Below are 22,150 nucleotides of genomic sequence, written 5' to 3' on the forward strand. Positions count from 1 at the left end.
AAAACCAGGACTAACCAATACACAGAGAGGAGAATATGGAGCTGGAAGGGATGCTGGTAGCTCACTTTGGAACCAGCCATAAATCCCTCCTGGGCAGCCCATCTCCAAGCTGCTCAGATCAGGAAGAGAGTACCAGGTGAGGGAGGCAAGCTGGTCAGGCATTCCTCGTGCCCTGTACCACTGCCAGGCCAGATTGTACCAAGCCCAGCACTGACTCAAAATGGAGAGTGTGGATCTCAAGTTGAAGATCCCAAATGCTCAAGTTTCTCATTCTTCTCCTTAGCCTTAGCCTTACCTGCTTGCCTTAACTGTGGAGTGGTGGTATCCTGGCAAGCCTGACAGCGATGCATTGAGCTGCAAGGAAGGAGAGAGCAGCTGTTAGTGCCCCAGGGGATGATGGAGGGAGGCAGCCCCTTGGGATGTAGCATGGGACAGTGCTCCTGGGTCACTGACACCATCCCCTGTGTTTCCCAGAGATGCCTGCTGAGACCAAGGGCACTCTGAGCATCCCAAAGGTTCATCTGCTCTATAAGAGAGATGCACTGCCCTGTTGCCAGTAATGGATGGACAAAGTCACCATTGCACAGCCTTGGACAAGAACAAAGACCTGGGGATTTTGACATGAGCATCTGCCTGTGGCCCTGCTGTGTAATGACCACAAAGGTCAGGGATGAGCCAGATGCCGGCAGGGAGAGAGCCCCATGCAAGGCTGACCTCAAAGCAACCCCCTTGGAGACTGCAGATCTTCCAAGGAGCCTCCCTGACCCTGGATCTGTGCAGTTGTTTGTATTTACTCCTCAGCACAAGCTGTGCAGGCAGCATCACAGTGACTCCACCCAGCACCTCCCTCCTTTGGCAGCATCTCCAAATCACCTACTCCAAAGAGTTGGAATAAAGTGCAGCCAGCCCAGGAACACTAACAGGATGAACTCATGCATGCAGTGAGCTGGATAAAAACTGCACAGAGACGTACCTATCCCCAGCCCATGGGTCTTTTTGGAGCAATTGATGGCACAGCCTATGGGGAAGCCAACAGCCCATCCAGCACTGGCTCTCAACTGACCGAGAGCCACATGGCTACAACTGAACAGCTGGGAAATGTGACAGTCATAAGAGGAGTGAAGGGGACTTGTCCCATCATCATTGCTGAAGTCCCAGCAAGGACACTCACCATCTCCAGGATCTCCCTCTCAACGTGGAAGAGCTCTGCATACTTCCCATGAGTGATATTAAGTTTCAGCGGAACCTGGCCAATAAATATTCTCACTAAAAAGGAGAGTAAGACAAGTTAGTTGGAACACAGCTCTGTGCCACGTGTAGATGTTCTTTCATCTGCCTTACATGAGAGGCTGTTTGCATGAAATATCCCTTTACAAGGCATACAGAAAACTCGGGTCTGAGCGTCACTGCCCCAATAAAGCAAAGTCACAGCCTTGGGTTTTATCCCAAGGGTTGCTGCAATGTTCCCACAGTCCCAGTCAAATTCCAGAGCTCAGTGCTGCTGAACAGACAGCATTTCACTTCAGTGTTCATACATTTCGTATAGAAACACAGACTATCTTAAATAGATCCCTGAACACAGAGAGAGATGGGCAAATGTAGTAATAAGACATTGTCAGGTACCAAAGCTACTTATGATAATTCGGGGTAAACATATCAAATCTCTCACCCCTCTCTGCAATGGAATGAAATCAAATAAGCAAGTCAAAATAAAGCACTGTAGAAAGGACATTTTCATTTTTCAAGCTGCTGGAGAGAATGAGCAATGACATTTGAAGAGAGGTCCAAAAGATGCATTTTTCTGTGCTTAGATTCATATTTGATTCACAGCAGCAGAATGCAATAATCTGAGTTGTCCAGACTTGCAGAGATAATACCCCTAAATCTTGTATTAAGTGTCATGAGATATGCAGTGGAAATAAGAACTCAGAGCTCCAGCTTTATGTTCCACCAGAAAAACAAATACAGTTGCAGATAACGTTATAAAGTCTCCAATTCTTTCCCATTTTTTTCCCATCCATTGAGCCTATCTTCAGCACAAACTGTGTATCAGACATCTCTAATGTAACAACTCTGGACAAAAATTATGATGAGAATCACCTTCACAGTATTTATATAATCTGCCCATACCCCAGTTCAAGGCATAGTCAAGCCTCTAAATTAGAAGCTGACACATTCCAACTTGAAGAAATGTTTCAAAACACTCTTCAGGGACGCCTCACCCATGCTTCCTTAGCAAAATTTCCATGCCTCTAAACCTCATTGATTAAGGGTCAGAAGAAAATCTATGAAAACAAATTCCCCTTTACAATGGAATATTGTAAATCCTTAAGACTGAGAGTCCTCTAATAGAAAGGAAGGGGTCAGAACCTGAGTTCCAGCTAATAACTGCCAAAAAAATGCTAAAGGTATGAAACAAGACCTTGATCTTACAAAGACTTTCACGGCTGCTTAGCTTTCCACACATGGCTGATCCCACTGAAGCCAGGTTACACAATAGCCCCACTCACTTCTCCCAAGCCAAGTGCCCTCACTGGAGTTTGCAGGGCTGATAAGCTGCTGAATGCTTTTTGGGAGTTGTAAAACCCATCAGGAACAGAAGGGGCACATCTGTCCTTACTAACAAGCCTGAGCCCACCACTCTATTGCTGCATTTTTAAGAAGCACTCAGACCTCTCTGCCTGTTCCCCAGGCAGCCCAACACGACGGGCATTAGACACCATACTTGTATAAACACTAAAAGGCTCCGATAAAAGTGGTGGTGGGGAGGAACATTAAGCTCCTGAGCTAGTTTGAGCCTAAGTCAATTTATTTTAGAAGATTAAAGATAATTATTTCCATCCCTGGTTTTTCACTTTTGTTTTCTTACCTAAATTGCACTTTCCTTTTTCCAGCTCATATCCAAGAGGACACTGACAGATGTAGGAGCCATGGGTGTTGTTGCAGGTGGCCAGCGCAGGACAAGGGTTGGAAAGACATTTATCCACCTCTATAAAAGCAAAAAAAAAAAAACCCAAAACAGGCTATAGTTACAGAATCATAGAAATCATCAACTATTGGGCTAAAAGAGATTAACTGGCTCCCCATCTGTGACTCCTTGAGCATTATCAGATGCTTCATTGCATCATTTGCACTTACTATTTATCCTGTTCCTAATTATTCTGTAGGAACTGAAAGAATAAATATAAACCACTTGAATATTCATTCAAAAGCCCTTGGGGTCTAGCATGGATCCATGTAAATATGAACATCCAACTTAGCTACGGCACTGCTCATCAGAAGATCTCAGGGTTCTTTCCAAAGGCAAACAACCCAACAGTTTATGGATGAAAAGAAGGAACCTCAACAGCCCAAGTTAGACATGTGACCATGGGCTGCTTCACCAAAATCCTGCCCTTTTCATCCAAGCCCTGTTTCTGTGCTCCAAAGGTAGTGCTTGAGCACTGATCTGGTTTGGGGATTACCCAGAAATGTTGGAGGCTGCAATCACCTCCTTTCCCAGAGCTCCTCCCGTGCCAGCCTGGGGATGGTCACAGCAGTGATACCTGTGCCACCACTCACAGTGCCCTTCCTGCTGGGTGAGCAAGGGCTTGGGGAGCAGACACCGCTGTGATATACAGTGCCTCTGGGGATTAAGGACTGTAATCTCAGATGCTTCATAGATTACACAACTCAAACTGCAAATTCTGAAGGATAGATCCAATATTTCCTCTCAAAAAAAAAAAAAAAAAAAAAAGATGTCCTGGTCAAAAAAGCTCCTTTTGGTGCGTGTACAACTTACATGAGCACAAACACACGTCACACACACACCCACAAAGGCAGACCATAGGCAGGGCTGTGGACTTGTCAGTGATAAGGCTCTACAAGACCAGCAAGACATCTTACACACCACTTGTACCTATCTTGTGGCTGCTGCTGAGCACTGCAGCAGAGGCAGGAAGGACAGGTGTGGATACAATATGCTGCTAGCAAGAACTTCTCTTGCTTCTTTCCAGTCCCGTGAGATACTTTTCTCTCTCACGGAAGATATTAGCAGAGTTCTATAAGCTATGAACACCTGCAACCTTGCAAAGCCTTGTTTATAGTACAGTAGAAAAATATTTTGACAATGGATGTTTTAGGATTTTAGCCAATCACCCCAAGGGGTGGCTGATCCTTTGACCAATTAGACTATGAAGAAAAAAGTCTATAAAAGAGTTGTAAAGTAATTAAATAAAGGAATCTTGCTGCACAATTCCTACCTGCTGGATCTCTCTTCTCCTCCCTACCACTGCGGGATACCGTGACAGAAAGGCTCTGTGGTTAAAGCACAAAGCACAAGAGCCAAATCCGTGTGAGCATTTCTGGTGTCACCGCAATACCCCACAGCACCACAGCCAACCTCTGCACTGGGACACACCACTTGATGCAATCTCATGCCTGGACTAGCCTGGCACAGCTACCTCAGCATCAGCGAGAAGGAGATTTGGTGACTCTAATCTAGAAATGAGTGGGTGTGATTTAAAACCATGGCTTTCACTTTGCCATCCTTCAGATTGTGCTTTGTACAGCAGAGACCAGGGCAGCTTCTCTCAGGGCAGTGATTGCCCATGTACAAAGCACCATGTCCAAGACAGCAGAAGGGTCTTTTGCATTCTGGTAAACAGCAAATCTCAGTTTTCAAAGGAAAGAGTAATTTGGCAAAAAATGTGAATCAGTTGCTAAAAAGGATGCATTATCTTAATTTTTCAATTTAAAAAAATTCATTTCAGTAAAGTAATTTTTTTTACATGAAGCTATAATTAAAACCAATCAGCCTGAGAAGTAACCTTTAAATACTTAATTATTGGATGGAGTATATAGTATTGCCAGTATTTCACTGAGATTAATGCCTTTAGCATACACAGTATCCTTCAGCAGCATGATGGCCAGGCTCTGAACTTGAAACACAAAGCCAATTTCCTTTCATTTAAGACTTCAGCAAATGTATTTACTTGAGAAGATAAGGAGACTGGCAGTGGTAATAAATTACTGCAACAACACACTCAGTAAGACTATGGTACATAGCCTACCAGGAGAAGCATCAGGCCCCTAAGTAGAAGATTAATGTTTAGTGAGGTGGGGAGAAAACAACCATAGGTTGTAATATGAGAAGCAGTTTCAACACAAATACCAAGTGCTGGTCAACTGTACTTTCTCATTAATAAGATAGATATCAATCATTATCAATTATTATTGTTAACCTATCAACAAATACAAAGTGCATCCTGTGCTTACCTGGAAGGCCAATCAGCTTTATTTTCTTGAAACTGTCAAATTTCAGCTAAACCTTTCTATCATAAATGTTCACCAAAGTGCTCACCCTTATTTCAGTCATTCAACATGATTGCTAAACCCTTCGCTTAAAAAACCAGCATGGAGACAGAGTTGTTGCCCTCAAACTCTGCTGACAGCAGACTTGTCATACAAACATGCACACACATCTTTGAAAACTCTTAAAGTGGGACCCAGGCATTCCTGCCCTGCTTGTTCCTGGCCCCACCACTGGTGAGAGCCATTGTACACATTACCTGTTGCTGGAGGTGACGTCCTCAGCCCGACCGTGCTGCTCGACGGAGGAACATTGGTTGGTTTGGTAGCAGCCAAAGTAGTTGCAATGCTCACAGTGGTCTTGGTTGTTGGAGGGGCTTCAGAAGGACTTGTAACAGGGATGTTTTCCTCAGTGACTTTGCCAGGCTTTGCAGGGGTGGGATCCATGGCTTCTGTGCTTTTACCAGTGGTATACCCGTGCTTAGTGGCAGTGGGTGTCTGAGCCCTGTGGTCTTTCACAGTGCTGGCCTCACCTGGGGTGGGCCGGCGACTGGCCGGCGTTGTCAGCACAGGAGGTTTCACCGTGGTCACTGCCACTGTGGGCACAATGTTGCTGTGATTTGTTACACTTGGTGAAGGACTAAGGGGTGCATCTGTTGGACCAACCCGTGGAGCAACACTGGCCGTGGTGAGCTGCGGTGTTGCCTTCCCAGAGCTGTCCCCTTGGGTGGTGGCATCTCCAGGCAAGACAGTTTCTGTTACTGTCACGGGGGCAGACACGGACACGATGCGTCCACCAAGCAGCTCCATGGGTGCTGTAGGGAGAGGTGACCTGGTGGGGGTGAAGGTGGTGCTGTTTTGGGGCTGGTGTGTGACATTGGGCTTGTTGGTCTCTCTGGGTGAGCTTCCAGCTGTGGCAGCTGTGGAGGGCACCTGCCTGACCACACTCGTAACCACAGTGGTGCTTGCTCGATCACTGTCGCTGGACTGCGAGATGGATGAGGGTGATGAAAACACAGGCAATAAAGATGTTAATGAATAAGATGGGGAGGGCAAGGCAGAAGTGGGCAAGGAGGATGACAAAGCCTGCAGAGGGGGTGAAGATGCCATCACAGAGGGTGAGCGTAGCTCAGGTGGTTCCGACAGTGTAAAGAGATGAGTCGGTGGTGGTGTTGATGACAGTGAGTGCTGCAGTGATGACAGTGAGGAAGAGGCTGGAAATGCTGATGAAGAGAGAGACGATCTGTCAGTGGCCAACAATTCAGTGTCAGTGTTGAAGAGAGTTGTATTTTCTATGCTGCCTGTAGAAGCAGAAGTCGACAGTTTGGAAGGGTGCACCAGCAATGGCTCCGTGGATGGTTCAACAAAACTGCTACTGTTTGATGCATTGGTCTGCCTGTCATGAGCCACAGATGATTTGGATGCATCAAAAGGGCTGGAAATTTCAGAAAAAAAGGTGGAACTTTCTGAGGAGTCAGCAGAGGTGCTGCTGTTGGAGATAGACAGAAGGGTCCTTTCTCCTCCTCTGGTATATGTGGTTGAAATGTATGTGCCATCTGTGTGAGAAACTGAGGTCCTTTTCTCAGCATCCATGCTACTGACTGGCTGATGGCTACCTGAAGAGTCTGGAGTAAAAGGACAAAAAATATTAGGAAGACAGAGTAATATGAAAGTATTTTGATGTCACATTAAAACCGCTTGCTAAATAAGATGTTCTTGTCTGTGAACTTGTCCATGCTTTTCTAAAAATTTCAAGCACCACTCAAGCATGGGTACAGGATTAGGAGTTTTACACACTCCTTAATTGATTCTAAAATGGTGAACCCTGACAGACACAAGAGTCCCATGAAACGTGCAGGTTTCCAAATCACTGTTCTTAACATATTGCTTTCCTAAAGTGATCGAGCTCTTAACATTCCGTGATATTTGTGGCAAGCTAAGCAGGAAAACCCAACTGTTCTCTTTATCACTCATAATTTACAAAACTCATATCCTCTCCCGCTTATCCTCCATTCCCATCTACAGAATATCCATCTTGTTCAGTCTATTTGTTTTTAGACACAGTGAACGTCATGCCTCTGCAGGATGAAATTATTACATTATGTTAATTTGCAGCTTATCATGAACCCAGTAATTCAAAACTTTGCACCCAGGAAATCCTAAATGAATAGCACATCAGTCTGCAAAAAAATTCAGATTATTTATCATAAAAGGTGTAATCAATCTTATAATGCCAGTTTCGTACAGCTAAGTTCAGCCAACTTTAAAAAAATAAAATAGGGTATGGAAAATTTGTTTTCATTCTACAACTGACTTAGGTCATCACGAAACACTTCTGAAAGCATCACCCAAAAGAAACCAGTTAGGATGCAAAAAAAAAAAGTCACGCGGCCCTCAAAACAGGAGGGCTTATGGCTCCACTTCTGGAACAGTTCCCCATCTGTGTGGGGTCTGGGTTTGAGTCTTTTAATGGAAACATCCCCCTGAGTTAACCCACAGGTGGTATTGCATGTAGTAATGAACGAGAACTTTATGTACAACATACTAAAAAACAGGACACTGTGAATTCCCCCCCAGCTGTACACCAGGAGACATCAACTTACTTGTGAGATCGTTTTGGAAAGAAGAGTAAGTGGGTATCTTGGCAGAACGTACAAAGACCGTCTCTGTTGCAAAGCCTGTGAAACCCCTGCTGCTGCTGGAGACATTGGCTGTCCTGCCCTGCTCCACCAGTGCTGGCTCAGATGGCTCTGGAGAGCTGGAAGCTTCAGCATGGGAAGAGGAGCTCTCTGTGCCACCAGCCAGTGTGCCATGTGTCACTGAGTGCAGCATCCTCTCCTCACCACCCGCAGGCGTGGATGAACTGTACACAGGTTCAGTGATGGGGCTGGACATCCTCTCCTCAGCACCTGAGCTGCTTAGGGAGCGATGGCTGCTGCCAATGGCTGGAAAAGGATGGAAAAGCAGGCATCTGATTTTATCACCTCAGAGCAGACAGGACTGTCCAAATACAGAGGAATCAGTACTATTAGAGTCCTAATGGTAGGTTTATGTTATTTATAATTATCACCCCAACCCAGACAGGCAATCAACATGTCCTACAGCAACAAGCTACATCTCTCAACAATGAGACCCTTTCTGTTAAGCATCAGCAGCTGCAGATATACACCACCACTGGGCAGAACCATGACCACTTATAAATGCTGCCCATGACATCTGCAACAGCTGTGTCATACCAATCCCACAGAGGAGGGAAAGGGAGAGGCAGTCAAATGCCCCCCCAGAGTTCAGAAAAACTCACTGGAAAGGTCACCAGCAGCCGAGAAGTAGGTGAAGACCCTGGATGAAAGGGTAACCTTGGGCTCTGGGGACCCTGTTCGGCCAAATGACACATGTCTCATGCCAGGCCATGCCGTGGAGGATGGGATAGGGCCAGTGTGGGTGTCCTCAGCTGTGTCAGGATGAGATGTGAGGCTTTCTGCTTCTGTGCTCCGCATGCGGTGGCTACCTGGGGCTTGAGATGTCCCCTCCTTGTGGACGAAGAATGTGGCTGAAGGTGAAGGCACTGAAATGCTGGGAGAAAATGCAGGCAGCAGCTCTGTTGGAAGCTCACTGAGTCCAGCACCACTCTGTGAAACATTACTCTGCTTCCCAGGCTCTGCTGCTGATGAGGACAGCAGGACAGTGTCCAAGGTGCTGGTGTGGGGCGGAGTGGGAGCGGAGCTCCCTGTGGCACTGGAAGCTCCATGGGGGTCCAACACCAGCACTGTGCTGCTCTCCTTACTGGTGGTAGTTGACACCACACTGGGTGTACTGGTGAGAGGCAGGCGTCCTCCCATTGCTGAGGTGTTTTCTGCTGAGAAAAGGCAAAGCAAAATGATTTATGCACCCTAAGTTATAAACAGGCAGGCGTGCTCTCTTCCATCACCACCCTCAGGTGGAGGGCACAGAGAGCATGTGGCAGAAAGTCTAAACCTGTGGAAAATGCTAACTGTGAAGGCACAGCCTTTTCCTGTGCTAGGAGGGGCTGCTCACAGCAAAGCACGCTGGAGAGGGCACTGGGAACAAGACATGGGAGCACTTTTGGGTTTGTTTCCCTTCAGCTCTGCTCCCAGTACTGCAGGTCTGACCTGGGCACCAGGCACCCACACTATCACCTCTGCACCTGCAGTGAGTGAGGGGGAGGTTACACAGCACCCAAATCCCTGGTACTCGAAAGAAAGCATGGCAGGCTTGCATGGGATCAGCAAATACTGCCTTTGCACCCCAGGGTGGCAGTCAGGAATGACTGGTGCTGCTCCCACTTGTATAAACACAGCCAAAGGGGCAGTCTTGAAATCATGCTGTCTCTGAAAACACAGCAATCTCGAGGCCAGACCACTCTGGCAGCAAGGCTGGCTTTCCCTGGTGGCTAAATGCAAGCGACAGATTATGCATTTTTCTCTGGAAGTTGAAATTTTCATCCGTAATGTCCAATGGCATCGTCCAGCACCTTCTAGCATGCCCTCACTCTCCGTGCAGGTGGGTGTCTGCTGTGTGGTCAGAGCTCACCTGGGGAATTGCTTTCTGAAGCAGATGGTGAGCCCATGTGCAATGGGTTCATGGATGACACGGTGGCACCTCTGCCACCACCATCCTGGGTTCCCAAAGAAGACTGAGAACGGCCTGGAGAGCTGATGTTTTCGGTACCAGTGGTGACAATCTCTGTTGTTTGGGCCAGTGTGGTGCTGGCTGGCAGAGACCTTAACGTCTTCCCTCCACCCTTGGTGCCTGTTGTGGAAACAGAGGTGCTGGTGGTGGGGAAATTGGTTCTTTGCTCTGTTGACAGGATGCTGAATGACACATGGCTGCTTCCAGTAGCTAAAACGTGATAAAGAAACAAGTTACATTTTTACACATATGAAACTATAAATAAAAATAAGCTTTCCTCCAGTAGCACCCAGAGGCAGCAAGTACAAACACAAGTAGAAAATATGAGAAGATGTCAATTTCCAAAGATGTAAATCCTTCCTACAAAAATTTGTCTTCTAAAAAACATAGTGTGATGCTGAGAAAAGTGCTATTATATAAAAACTGTTGAAATACTAATGCTGTGCACTTGATTTCACCATTATGTGCCTGAGTGCACTCCATGCTGCTAGAACAAATATCGTGACAACCCAGAAAAGCCTGGAAATCAGTTCAGACAAGGCACTACCCGGAGCAGTGTGAAGGTCTTAGAGAAGTCTGAAGAAACAGAATCAGGGGGATCAGACCCCTTCAGCACCACAGTAGGGACTAGGACCAAACAGCAGCATGAAGGACCTTAGAGACCACATTCAAAGTTGCCTCAAATTTGTTGAGCTGGTTCAATTTCTGGGAAGCAGCATGGTCCAAGAAGTAGGACAGAAGGTAGGAACTGAAGTCTGATCCCCAGGACTGCAGGGACATGATCTAATCCTCACATGCTTAGTTCTCTTGTCTGTAACATGGAGATAGTAACTGGAGATAGTAAAAAAAGGATTGTGAATTGGAAGTTAATTCTTTTTCTTGGCATAATGAAACTTTCCACATGTGCCCTTTCTGTAAAAAAAAAAACCTAAAGCACATTTTTTTGGTCAAGCAAGAGCTGAATAATTTCAGACACAAAATCACACTGCATCCTTCCAAACAGTATATTCTGCATAGCAGGAAAGAGTCAGGCAAGTGCAAGCTGCAGGAACAGTCCTCCTTTGGCTTATAAGAAAAATGGTATTTCAATTCTAGCATTAGCTCACCTGGGGAAGGACCTTCCGAAGGAGAGTGAGAGTGTGTTAGGGAAGAGTCTGCCACCTCGGTGAAATCTGTCATTCCTGTGGACCCCTGAGCTCTGTAGGTGTCTCTCACAGAAGATGTGGACAAGGATTGGGCTGTGCCCAAGGTCCTGTAGGTGCCACTGCTGGACGTGGAGCCCTCTGCTGCTGCCCAGAGGCTGCTGCCTGAGGCAGACCTGGGGGGCCTCCCGCTGCTGCTGCTGCTGGACATGGCTGAAATGGGAGCGTTGGTGGCAGAGGAAGGGAGGGAGGTTTTCTCTGCCTCTGGTCGGTGGCTGCTTCTGGCACCTAAGGCACAACAACACCAGGTTTGATTTATGCATCCAGAGCCATACATTTGATTGTTTGCTCAGAGGCCATTGAGAAACTGAAGGTGTTTCTCTGGGAAGAGGTGAACCTCTTAAGTACAGGCACATGTGCCTTAAAAAAGCCACGAAAATCTCAAGCCCATGTCCTACAAACCAGCCTGCATGGCAGATGTAGCACCAGCTGACAGCTGCAAAACCCCAGCAAGTGTCTCTGGCAAGGAACGTGTATGCACGTATTTCTAACCCTTTTAGTATTTCTAATGCTTTTCCCAGGACAGGAGTTTCATTAGCAACAAGAACATCAATGTTTCTCACTTTTTCACTCAAAAGCTGAGCTCCACTCTCCCCCTTCCCACCCGCCCCAGTGCAGCCAGTAATAAAAACATCCATGTATCCAAAAATGACTGATGGCCGTATCTGAAGAAAAGCAGCGCAGGGATGTGAAATCTCATCCAGCCCCAAGGCAGACAGCTTTCAGACTAACAAAGTTACCTCGGAAAGGACCTCTGGAGGCAGAGAGGGAGCTTGTGAGAAAAGGACTCCCAGGAGGGCCTGGGAGATCGGTGCCTTCCCATAAACCTTTGGGATGATGTGTCCCATTCCTCAAGGAAGAGGAGGTCCTGCCCGAAGAGCTTGTGGGGTCAGTGCTGGTGCCAGAGTCCCTTGTCACCCCAGCTGTGTGGCCATTTTCTGGGGACATTGGTGTCCCCACTGCCATGCTGGACATGTCAGCACCCTGAGGGTCCGAGTGCAGTGTCACATCTTCTGCACCTGGGATGCTCTTGGGGGGTTCATAATTGCTGCTAAAAGCTGAAAAAGGAGTAAAGAAAGACAAAACTGCATAAACATAAATAAAAACTGTTTGGTAGGTTCCATCCCACTATCAGTAGATGTAGACAATGTATGTGTGAATATTCAATACAGAAACGTTTAATACTGGGAAATGATTAAGACAGGGGGAAAAAGTGGTCTCTGAGTAGGAACTGCTGAAGTTATTGCTTGAAAAATTCAACTGGAAGTTTTCAAGGAAAATCTATCCTCCCCTTCCAACAAGAATAATATTTATCCATACTTTCATTTCTGTGAAATGTTTTTAAATGTACAGAATGTGCCAAATACAATATTATTCCTCCTTTCTTTAAAATAAAACGGATGTATTTTGTTAATAAAGAGTCTTTAAATAAGAGTTCTGAGGTATACAGCTATCTATCAAAACTCACTTGTAGAAGCACTTTCTGAAGCAGACAGCGAGCCTGTGAGCAATGGGTCTGTGACACTTCTGCCTCCACCACCCTGGGCACCCACAGACATCCCAGGGGTCTGGCTCTGGGCTGAAGAGCTGGTGATTTCAGTCCCAGAGGCGGAAATCTCTGCCATGGTGACCAGCCTGGTGCTGGCTGGCAGAGACCTTAATGTCCTCCCTCCACCCTTGGTGCCTGTTGTGGAAACGGAGGTGCTGGTGGTAGGGAAATCCAAACCTCTCCTCTCCGTAGCTGAGCTGTTGGATGGCTGGTAGCTGCTTCCAACGGCTACGGGACAATAAAAAAATGGATTTATACATATGAAATTATAAACAGATGGATCCATTTTCTTCTCAGATGCTTACAGCACACATACAGACATTAAGCTTAGGAAGTTTTCAATCTGGACAAAGTGCTCTTTTGGAAAGACATGACTCCCCTCACCACAGGAAGACCTCGCACAAAACCCAGGGCTTGCTGCCCGGCTTTGTGAGAGAGTGGGGTGGCCCAGACAGCAGGAAACCCCACAGGACAAGGACTGCAGGGACTTGCCTTTAAATCCCACCTTTGCTCTAATATTGCTGGAAATAGGCTCAGGCTTTTTTTTTTTTTTTTTTTGGTGGTCTGAGCACCACATCAAATAGCAAAGGGAGGAAACCTCAGCATAGCCACATTCCCATATGAGCCTGCAGCTCACTATACATCCCAGGGCTTAGTAGGGCACTGTCCTTCAGATACTGGATCTCAGGTTTCCTGCAGCCCCAGTGCTGCTCCCAACACCTGTGACAGAGGGAAGGGTTGTGTCAGTGTGAGAACCCTGGAGATGTGTTTGCTCCTGGAAAGCCCTGGACACAGGATAAGGACTCGGCAACACTGAGGTTTTCAGTAAGTTCATGTGGAGCTGGGCAAAGTCTCCATTTTTGAGAACTCCAGAAATTGGCTGCTGCAGAGCAAGCAAGGGGAAGCCATGAAGCCCAGGGATCTCAGGTTTCCTGAGCAAGTTGCTAAGTACAGGCATCTCACCCTGTCTACCTGAGGGCAAACCCAACTATGGCAACAAGTGTGGGTTCCCAACCTCCCACCCCACTCCATCACCACTTGGGCACAGGTCAGATGGGGCTCAGAGCTGCCCTTGTTGTACAGCTGGCACTGGCCCAGTGAAGGTATTCCACAGCTGCAGACATCCACCCTGCAGAAAACACTGTGATAACATCCAAAGAACTTCATTTTTTTTAAGTGGAAAATGCTGGGGGGTGTTGGATCAAATTATTTTTTCCATTGCTTTTTCCTGCTTTCAGCAGTGAATTTCAGCTAACCATCCAAATAATATAAAACAGAGCACATGCAAAACAGCGCATCTCCTCTGTTTCAGGAAAGCAAAAACTATAAAATGGCTTTTTTAAAGCTATGAAACAAAGGCCAGCAAAGCTCACCTCTGAAAGTGCTGTCCATGGGAGGTGATGCTGTCAGCAAAGGGCTGGTGGAGCTCCCCGTGGCACCCCTGGGGTGTAGCATGATGTGCTCTGCACCAGTCTGGGTACTTGAAGCTTGGGAGGAGGCCTGGGGCTGTCCCAGGGAGCCGGGGAGGGCAGTGCTGGGGCTGCTCCTCGAGGGGCTGGGTGAAGCTGCTGCAGTGCCCATGGCAGGGCTGCTGCCCAGCTCCGTGCCCCCCCAGCTGCTCACTGGTTGAGAGAGGCTGTCAGTGCCTGCAAGGCAATGGGGGAAAGCAGATGAGAACCCAGAGATGTGCCCACACACCATCCCCCACTGTCACCCTTCCCCTGCCCCTCAGTCCGCTGTCTGCACTATGCCTACAGCAACTTTGTGGTTGAAAGCTGCACCAAGTAATTCATAATTCTGAATACCAGGAGAAGCCACATGGATTCTTCTCTCCATCCTTGTGCATAAAGCAAGCCAGAAAACTGCCCGGAGTGCACAGTGAGGATGGAGAGCTGGATCCACAAAGTTCTACAACGCAGGAAAACCAGGCTTAACCAATGCTGGTTGCTCTGGGGAGCACCATTCACCTTGTTCCCAGGTGTTGGAATATTTTCCCAGTGTTCCTAGGCTGAACTGGGATGGCTCACCTGAGTGATGAGATTCTGAAGATGAAGGCAGCAGCACTGTCCTCATGGTGTTGTTAAACCCTGACACCTCCCAGACCCCACCCTGCATCCCCTCAGCTGAGTCGGTGCTGACAGCTTCCAAGCCTGGTGGTGTCCCTCCGGCAGCTCCAGGGGTGTTGGGAGAAGCCAGAGCCCTCTTGCCTCTCCCCTGCCTGCCTGCAGCATGGTGATGGCTTCCAGGGTCTGAAAAGCAACAGGGAGAGGGTCATGTTGCCCTGGAAAAGTTCCAGTCTCAGCTGGGTGGCAGCAGCATCACCTGCAGTGGTACCCAGCCCTACCACATGCAATAGGAAGGGTCACAGCTGCATCCCTCATGTTTCCTCTGTTTAACAGAGCACAGTTTCACTGCAGGAGGGATTGATGGGAACAGAGGGTTTCTGTCGCCAAAATATAATGGCATTTTAAACATTGTCTTCATTTGTTCGTGGCAAAAGAAACAGATTTTTTTTTTTTTTTTAGAGACATTAAAAATGCAGAAGGCAGCAAGGAGCCAGTGCCAGAACAGCCCACAGCTGGCAGCCTGGGCATGCCAGCTCCACATTCTAGTCCCCAAGCAGAAAAAAGCCCAAGGAATTAAAAAGTTAAAGAAAACCTCTTGCTTATATCTTATTTCAGCTGGAGATATTAAGGAAAAAACTGATGTGGGGGACAGGGCAATCAGCACAGCTTTGTCCTGCTGCTGTGAGAAACAGGCCTTGATTTAAGTTCATGCTTAAAAGAGTACACTGGTTTACTTATGACTGAATATTACAGACAAGCCCAAAGGTAAGTGTTCACTTGCAGGATTTCCATGTGAGGACCTGGGCTACAAATCATCGACACAGCTGGTCAGGTATCCTTAAGATGAGTTCTTTTATCCTAGGCTGGGCTTGAGATGGTGTTCAGCTCCTGCTGGGAGGAGGTGTGGGGGTGCCCAGGGGTCTCCAACATTGCACAGCCCCTGAGCTCAGTGGATGGGCAGGACTCTCTGGGTACTGTTGGGTGGTGAAAAACAGTGGCAGCTCTTGAGAATCATCTTCGTTGCAATGTTAAAAAAACGAAAATCAGCTTTCCTGAGATTGTATTTCCCTTAAAAATCCACATTTCTAGCTGTGGGTCAGGAATTCTTCCTAACCCACTCGCTATGCTCAGTCCAGGGACTGGGAACAGAACAGGGACTCTCACATGCATTAAACTCACCAGAAGGATGGCTGTGGGCGAGCAGGTGGGTCACTGTCCCAGCAGATGAGTTCTCTGGGGATCCTGCTCCTGGAGGGGTGACATCCCCATCACTAGCAGGGGGGCCAGTGTGCCCCGTGACCCTGCTTGCTGCTGGCACCACCCTGTGCCTGGCAGGCAGCCATGCCCACTCCCTGCTCCCAGCCAGCATCATCACCAGCTCCACGCTGTCCAGGGGAGCACCAGGAGTCCTTATCTCTGTGCTTGAACTTCTCTCCTGATGGCTGCTTTCAATGACTAAAAGAAGAAACAAGAGAAAGACTTAGATCCCATCAGCACTGATGTGCAGGCTCGGCTCACTGCAGTAACCCCAAGGCCAAGCTCTGAGCTCATTTATTTACACTAGAGAAAAATTTTGTATAATCAAAACACAAACGTGAAATTTATTTCTTGATTAGCATCAGTGGAAATTAGATTGGTCTGTGGGACCAAATACCACAACCCATCTCTGTGCACAAGATTAATTCAATTCAGCACCCTCAGGATTTTTTTGTGTTAAGAGAAATAAATCTTGAAAGGAGAAAAAAGAAAGTCTTAAAATAACTGATGGAAATAGTCACAGTGTAGAGTCCACGGGAGGAGTGTGAAGGTCTCCAGAGCTGACAGCCCAGCACAGCCCATGTGCCCCATCCTGAATGTAAGATCGAGGGGAGAGGGGCCCACAGCTCCTCCCCTCTCTCCACTTGGCCAGTGCTTGCTGGACACCTGATCTCAAATCCCATCACCTCCAGAGAGCTGGCACAAAGCTGGCTGAGAACTGCAGGGCACTCAGGAGGGTCAGCATAACCCATCCAGACACCACGAGGCACTGGGGACAGAAGAGATCAGTGCATGGTGTGGATTATACGCACCACCCAGCTGCCAAAGCACCCCAAGATGGTGAAATATTTTGGCATTTCTAACATTAACGTCTACCAGAATATGAGAAACAAGATGGAGAAGAAGATTGTGTATGAGTGGTGGTCCGGGGAATCAGGGTTTTCAGCCTATGGTACCACCCAGGGCTGTGAGGATTTCTCTGCACATCAGTTCACACGAAAACCAGCAGCCACCATCTGTGTTACAGTCCCAAGGCTTGGCTGGCACCACAGCCTCAGATGACATTCAAAGCCCACAACAAGTCAAAGCAAGTCCAAATCTGAAACAGCAAGGTCCCGGTTTTGTCCATCTTCCTTATAACCAAAATGCAGTCTCTGTCATGAGCATGTCATCCACAGGCAGAAGCTAAAGGCAGTCAGTCTCTGCCCAAAAGCTCTGATGTCAAAGGTTAAACCTATTCTGGGCCTCCAAACATTTTCTGTAAGAAAATTGTGTGTTCGAGAGAAACACCTATGGGACACCTCCTCCTCGTCTTGTACGTCTTCTTTGGAGTTGCTGCACCTGCCACAATAGAGGTGGCAATTTCAGAAATGGTGTCCTCTATCCATCTGCAGTAGCTTCAGTGAGAACTCACCAAAAAATAGAGGGGTAGGTAGGACAGTCTGTATTTCATCCCGGCAGCTTGAGCCCCATGTGGGCCAAGGAGACAAGAGCAGTAGTGGAGCAGAGCCCCTGGGGTACCTTTACTGGCAGCCCTCTCAGTGGCTGCGATGCCGAGCACACTGAGCAGCCACTGCCACCCAGAGCCCACTGTCAGCCACCTCCTCATGTCTCATGGGACAAGGTTCTAGTCCTCACCAGTTGGACAAGGGGATGGGAAGTGGCAGGGGACGCTTGCTATGTTCATTTGCAAGCCAATACCCAGCCTGTAATTGTAGCCCACAAGTCCATTTATAGCAGTCCCGGAAAATGTGGCTGTGTTGGAGGGCAGTGCTCTGAATGTCTCTTCATCCCCCTCTCACTAAAAGCTTTCAGTTGTGCAGCCCCTGCTGCCTGCAAAGCCTGTGGCCAGCTCTGCTGCATGAAGAGAAGGCAAAGCAGCAGATGCTTAAAGAAACCCTTAGGGCTGAGGATAGACAGAGGGAAATCTGCTTTCTCAGGTTGCCAACTCATTTGTCAGCAAGGGCTCTAGACAGGCAGGCTAAAATATACAGCATGACACTGCAGCAGGCATTTCACTGCCACTTCTTAAAAAGTAATCCTGGAAATGCCAGCAAGCAGGGCCTTCAGCTATGTTCCTTGATTGAATGAGACCAGTTCAAAAGTAAAACACTGCTGTTTGCTTATCTGGTGGTTGTTTGCCCTGCAAATCCACCTCAGAGTTTTCTCTATCCTCTTTTGGCTCTGCAGAGCTGCTGGGAATAAACCGGAGCAAAATCCTTCCCCTTACTGTGGGCGCCAGCAAACCTGGCTTTGAGTGCAGCCAGGGAGTGGAGGGGCTGAATAAGAAGGTAGTATTTACACAGGCTTTTTAGAGTCATCTGGCATTTTTAATTCTGCCCTGCAAGGTATGCCAGGTCCTGGTGCAGGGAGGAAAACCTCATGCCAGCATGGGCTCAGCTCCCCAGTTTGGTGGGTGCAGAGCACGAGCCACTTCAGAAAATCCAACCCACAGCATGTAGTAAGGAAATCCAAAAAAATCGTGTTGTTCAACAAAATAGACTTGAAATCTCACATCCATCAAGCCTGCCAGAAGTGCCAAGATAACTACAACATCCTCTTTGATTTGTCTGCAAAAATTAAGACTTCAAAGACGACCCTCCTCTGGATCAGATGGACCAGATCAAACTTCTTCCAAAAAAAATCCCCACGGGACCATCTGGCCTCCCCTGATGCATTAAAGACTTAAAACAGAGTGGCCCTTTAGCTGAGGTACTGATCTGTCACTAGCAATTTTGTCACATCCTAAGCTGCCAACAGCTTTCCACAGTTTAACTCTACTTAACTACAGCCATTGGGAAATATTTGACTTCCAGCACAAAACCCTGCCACCCACTGGATTCGTGTTTTCCTTCCCAGTTAAAACTAGCAGTGATGCTCACCAGACAGGTCGAGGCTTGGAGTTACTTTTTCTCTGCAAACATAACAAGTCTGTGGCTTGCTGTGAGCCGACTTACACAGCTCAGCCAGGACAAACAGATCAAGTTCCAGCTGATTTCTCAAGGCTTTGGGCTGGCCCCTGGCAGCCCAGTTGGGTATCTACCTTGTGAGACTCCTGAAAAATCCCTTTTGGGCCAACAATTTTCTCTCTCCATCCCTGACACAGCACAGGCACTGACCTTTTTCAGAGATAGCTGCTACCAAGGCAGCATTGTGGTGATGCTCACAACCCAACCATGGGTCAGCACACCACCATAAAAGTGACACAATAATGCAAGTTTTCTGCAGTGACTGTGGTGGCACACAGACAGGGCAGGGAGGGCGAAGGGATGTATCCTGCTAATGCCAGGAGAGCAGCATCCCCGCAGGCAGCATTTGTCAGGAGCATTGCAGCCAGACAAGGCACACCACAAGCTATCCCAGCCCCACTGCTTCCCTGCAGATGGGATTTTTTTCCCCTGGAAGTGCAGAAAAATACTTTCTTGACTGCGGAACGCAAACTTAATCTGAGTTCGCACAGAAGGAAAGCCGGGAGCAGCGGATTGGCTGTCCAGAGTGGCCCTTCACCCGGAGCAGTCCCTCCTCGGGAGGGTGGTGATTCCCGGGGGACCATTCCCGGTAGGGCCGCCCATGCAGCGGTTGTTCTGCCAGGGCTGCGGGCCACCCCGGGAGCATCCCATGGCGAGCGGAGCGCGCGTGGAGCGAAAGCAGGCTCCTCCCGAGGACAGGCAGCTATAATTGTAAACCCCACATCTGTTAACGTTGCATAATCTTAACATCATCCGAGGCTCGCGGAGGGGAGAAAAAAAAACTCATCTCAACATAAAAAACTCCTTGCTGGCTGTAGGAGAAGGTTAGGCAGAAAGGCAGGCTGCACGGGAGAAGAAGCGGGGAGCAGAGCCGGGGCAGCGGTGGCTGGGGGGCGGCTGCCGGTCCCTGCCGGGGCCGGGCTCTGCGCTCTGTTTTGAACGGCTGCTGCGGATGTCGGGATCATGGGTGGAGGCCGGTTGGGAGCCAAGTGAGTTTGTGCGAACAAAAGCTAAAGCCCTAAATCTGGACCGTCCAGGGCTCTCTGGGATTTTCAATTTCCTTCCTTGTTCTTGCTCTGAAAGAAGCAGTTCAAGGCAGGGGGGTGAGCAGGGGGGGCTGAAATGGAGCTTAAAAAAATTTCATACTTGAGATGGGTCAGTTGAGCATAAACACGCTGATAATACTGCGCAGGGAAGGTCCCTCGTGTGCACTAAGTGCGGGAAAAATGCAAGAGGTTTTTAACCACATGTGGTCAACCCTGTTCTGCTCATTTTTTTATATCAATACAAGGAATTATTCTGTCTGGATTAAGAAAGGCGGCAAGAGAGGGTGTATAGGGAAGAGAAGAGGTGCAGAAGCCTTGCTAGAGCCTCTCACCCTTCTGTGGGGGTTGGTTTGGATGTGGTACTGTACAGACACATTCCATGGCAGTGCCTTGCTCTGGTCCTTCTGCTCCTCATCCTCTCCCCACTGGACCCCAGGCAGAGCAGTACAACAATTCACAGGACCTTCAGTCATTTTAACCATAATAGGAAGGATTTATGCAAGCAACAAAGGTGACTGGAGCTTTAATATGTCAGCTCAAGAAAAGTGATGGGGATTTAATGCCAGCAGCAGCCCCTGCAAGCTCTGAGTGCCAAGGTCCACATGGTGCCCACAAGTCTGGGGACAGCATCGTCCTCAGTCACTCCAGTGCCAGGCCAGGGCACCTTGCTTGCAGTTCTGCTTTATGACACAAAAACACTCTGCACTTCCACATCAGCTCCCCTCCAGGACCTGTAAAACCCTGGAGGATGCTAAAGACCATTTTTGCTTCCTACACCTTCTTTCATTATCCCAGAGCCTGATGCTCAGAAATGCTATAAGAAAAAAAAAAAAAGGATCCAATCACTGCTCTTAAAAACAGTACCCTAAATCAGGGAAACAGGTTCTCCAAGATAAAGAGTACACAGAAATCTGTGATCCTTTCCAAAAGCATGGGATATACACATATGGAGTGCCCACAACTGGGGATAAAACCTGCACAGTGCAGGAACAGGATATTGTTCTGCTTATCAAGCACTTTATAGCCTCTTAGTTTTGGTGTCTTAAACATTTCCCTGGGGAGGTGCAAGCTCCCAGATCACCAGCTCAAGCCCATGAAATCCTAAGCTTCTTACTCATCTTTCTTGGGCAGTTTGGTTCAATCCACAGATCCCGGAGACCACATGGATCCATGGGACCACCTGTGCTGCCTGAAAACCACCAGCCCAGGGCTCAGGGCAGCTCCTTGAACCTCTTTTCATGGACTTTTGTTTTTAAACAGCTTTTAGCAACTGAATTAAAAAAAAAAAAAAAAAAAAAAAAAAAAAAAAAAAAAAAGGAGTCCTGGTTTATCATCAAGTCTTTGAAAAACACATTTATATAAAATTCCAACTCCAACAGGGATAAGCCATGACTTACCATACTGCCAAAAAACCTATAACCATGCTGAGGCTCCAGTAAAATCTCAATCCATCTATCCATCCCTCCAGTGGAGATTGAACCTCCAGCACCCCAGGCCCCATGTCCTGACTGCCTTTCTTGAGCAGAAAGCCAAACTCAGCTATATTTTCTTGCTTGACAGATCGTTTACATTCTGCCCTAGAAGTGTCCCTCCAGCACTAATGTGGGAAAAGCCCCCACAGCCCCAGGGCAGGATGAAGGCAGCACCAGCTGACAGGTCCTGGGAGCACTTACCAAAGGGATTTCTTTCTTACTGTTTCTCGTAAACATCAATAAAACCAAGCCAAAATAAATCTCCTGATCTGCACAGCTCTCTCAGCACGCACAGCTCCTCTCCATCCCCTCTCCCACAACCTTGCAATGCTGAAATGTCCCCAGCTATCCTGCCTGCACCATAGATCCCAAATACTAAATCCCAGCATCAGCAAATTCACTTCTAAAATCCTCCAGGCTTTTTTTCTGTAATGTCTTGCAGAAATATTACAGAAAATATCACCCATGGATCAGTTCTCCTTCCTTTTTCTAGGGTTTTTTAAGTCCCCTGGAAGATTTTCTAGTCGAGAAGGCAACCCTCACCAGCACTCATGAGGCCAGAGCAAAAGCCACACAGGGACCCAGCCTGGTGTCATTTTAACTTCTGCTCCCATCCGAGGGCAGTGCTGCTGGAGACTATCAGACGGCTT

At 47.8% G+C, this 22,150-nt stretch overlaps 1 protein-coding gene across 4 annotated transcripts in view; it reads right to left on the reverse strand.

Moving 5' to 3' along the window:
• HEG1 (heart development protein with EGF like domains 1) overlaps positions 1-22,150 on the reverse strand; it is a 52,639-nt gene that overhangs the window by 18,095 nt on the left and 12,394 nt on the right. For 2 of the 4 annotated variants that reach the window (XM_069021131.1, XM_069021134.1), the window contains exons 2-14: positions 15,936-16,211; positions 14,718-14,939; positions 14,064-14,336; positions 12,610-12,918; positions 11,882-12,199; positions 11,046-11,369; positions 9,841-10,149; positions 8,591-9,145; positions 7,893-8,234; positions 5,550-6,914; positions 2,870-2,989; positions 1,172-1,266; positions 296-354 (exon numbers count right to left, since the gene is read on the reverse strand). In XM_069021131.1, coding sequence (XP_068877232.1) covers positions 296-354; positions 1,172-1,266; positions 2,870-2,989; positions 5,550-6,914; positions 7,893-8,234; positions 8,591-9,145; positions 9,841-10,149; positions 11,046-11,369; positions 11,882-12,199; positions 12,610-12,918; positions 14,064-14,336; positions 14,718-14,939; positions 15,936-16,211 — 4,567 coding nt within the window. The remainder of the gene's footprint in view (positions 1-295; positions 355-1,171; positions 1,267-2,869; positions 2,990-5,549; positions 6,915-7,892; positions 8,235-8,590; positions 9,146-9,840; positions 10,150-11,045; positions 11,370-11,881; positions 12,200-12,609; positions 12,919-14,063; positions 14,337-14,717; positions 14,940-15,935; positions 16,212-22,150) is intronic. The other 2 variants (XM_069021132.1, XM_069021133.1) reach the window with 2 other exon arrangements.

Source organism: Aphelocoma coerulescens, chromosome 7 (genome assembly GCF_041296385.1).
Source record: "Aphelocoma coerulescens isolate FSJ_1873_10779 chromosome 7, UR_Acoe_1.0, whole genome shotgun sequence".
NCBI classification, from domain to species: Eukaryota; Metazoa; Chordata; class Aves; order Passeriformes; family Corvidae; genus Aphelocoma; species Aphelocoma coerulescens.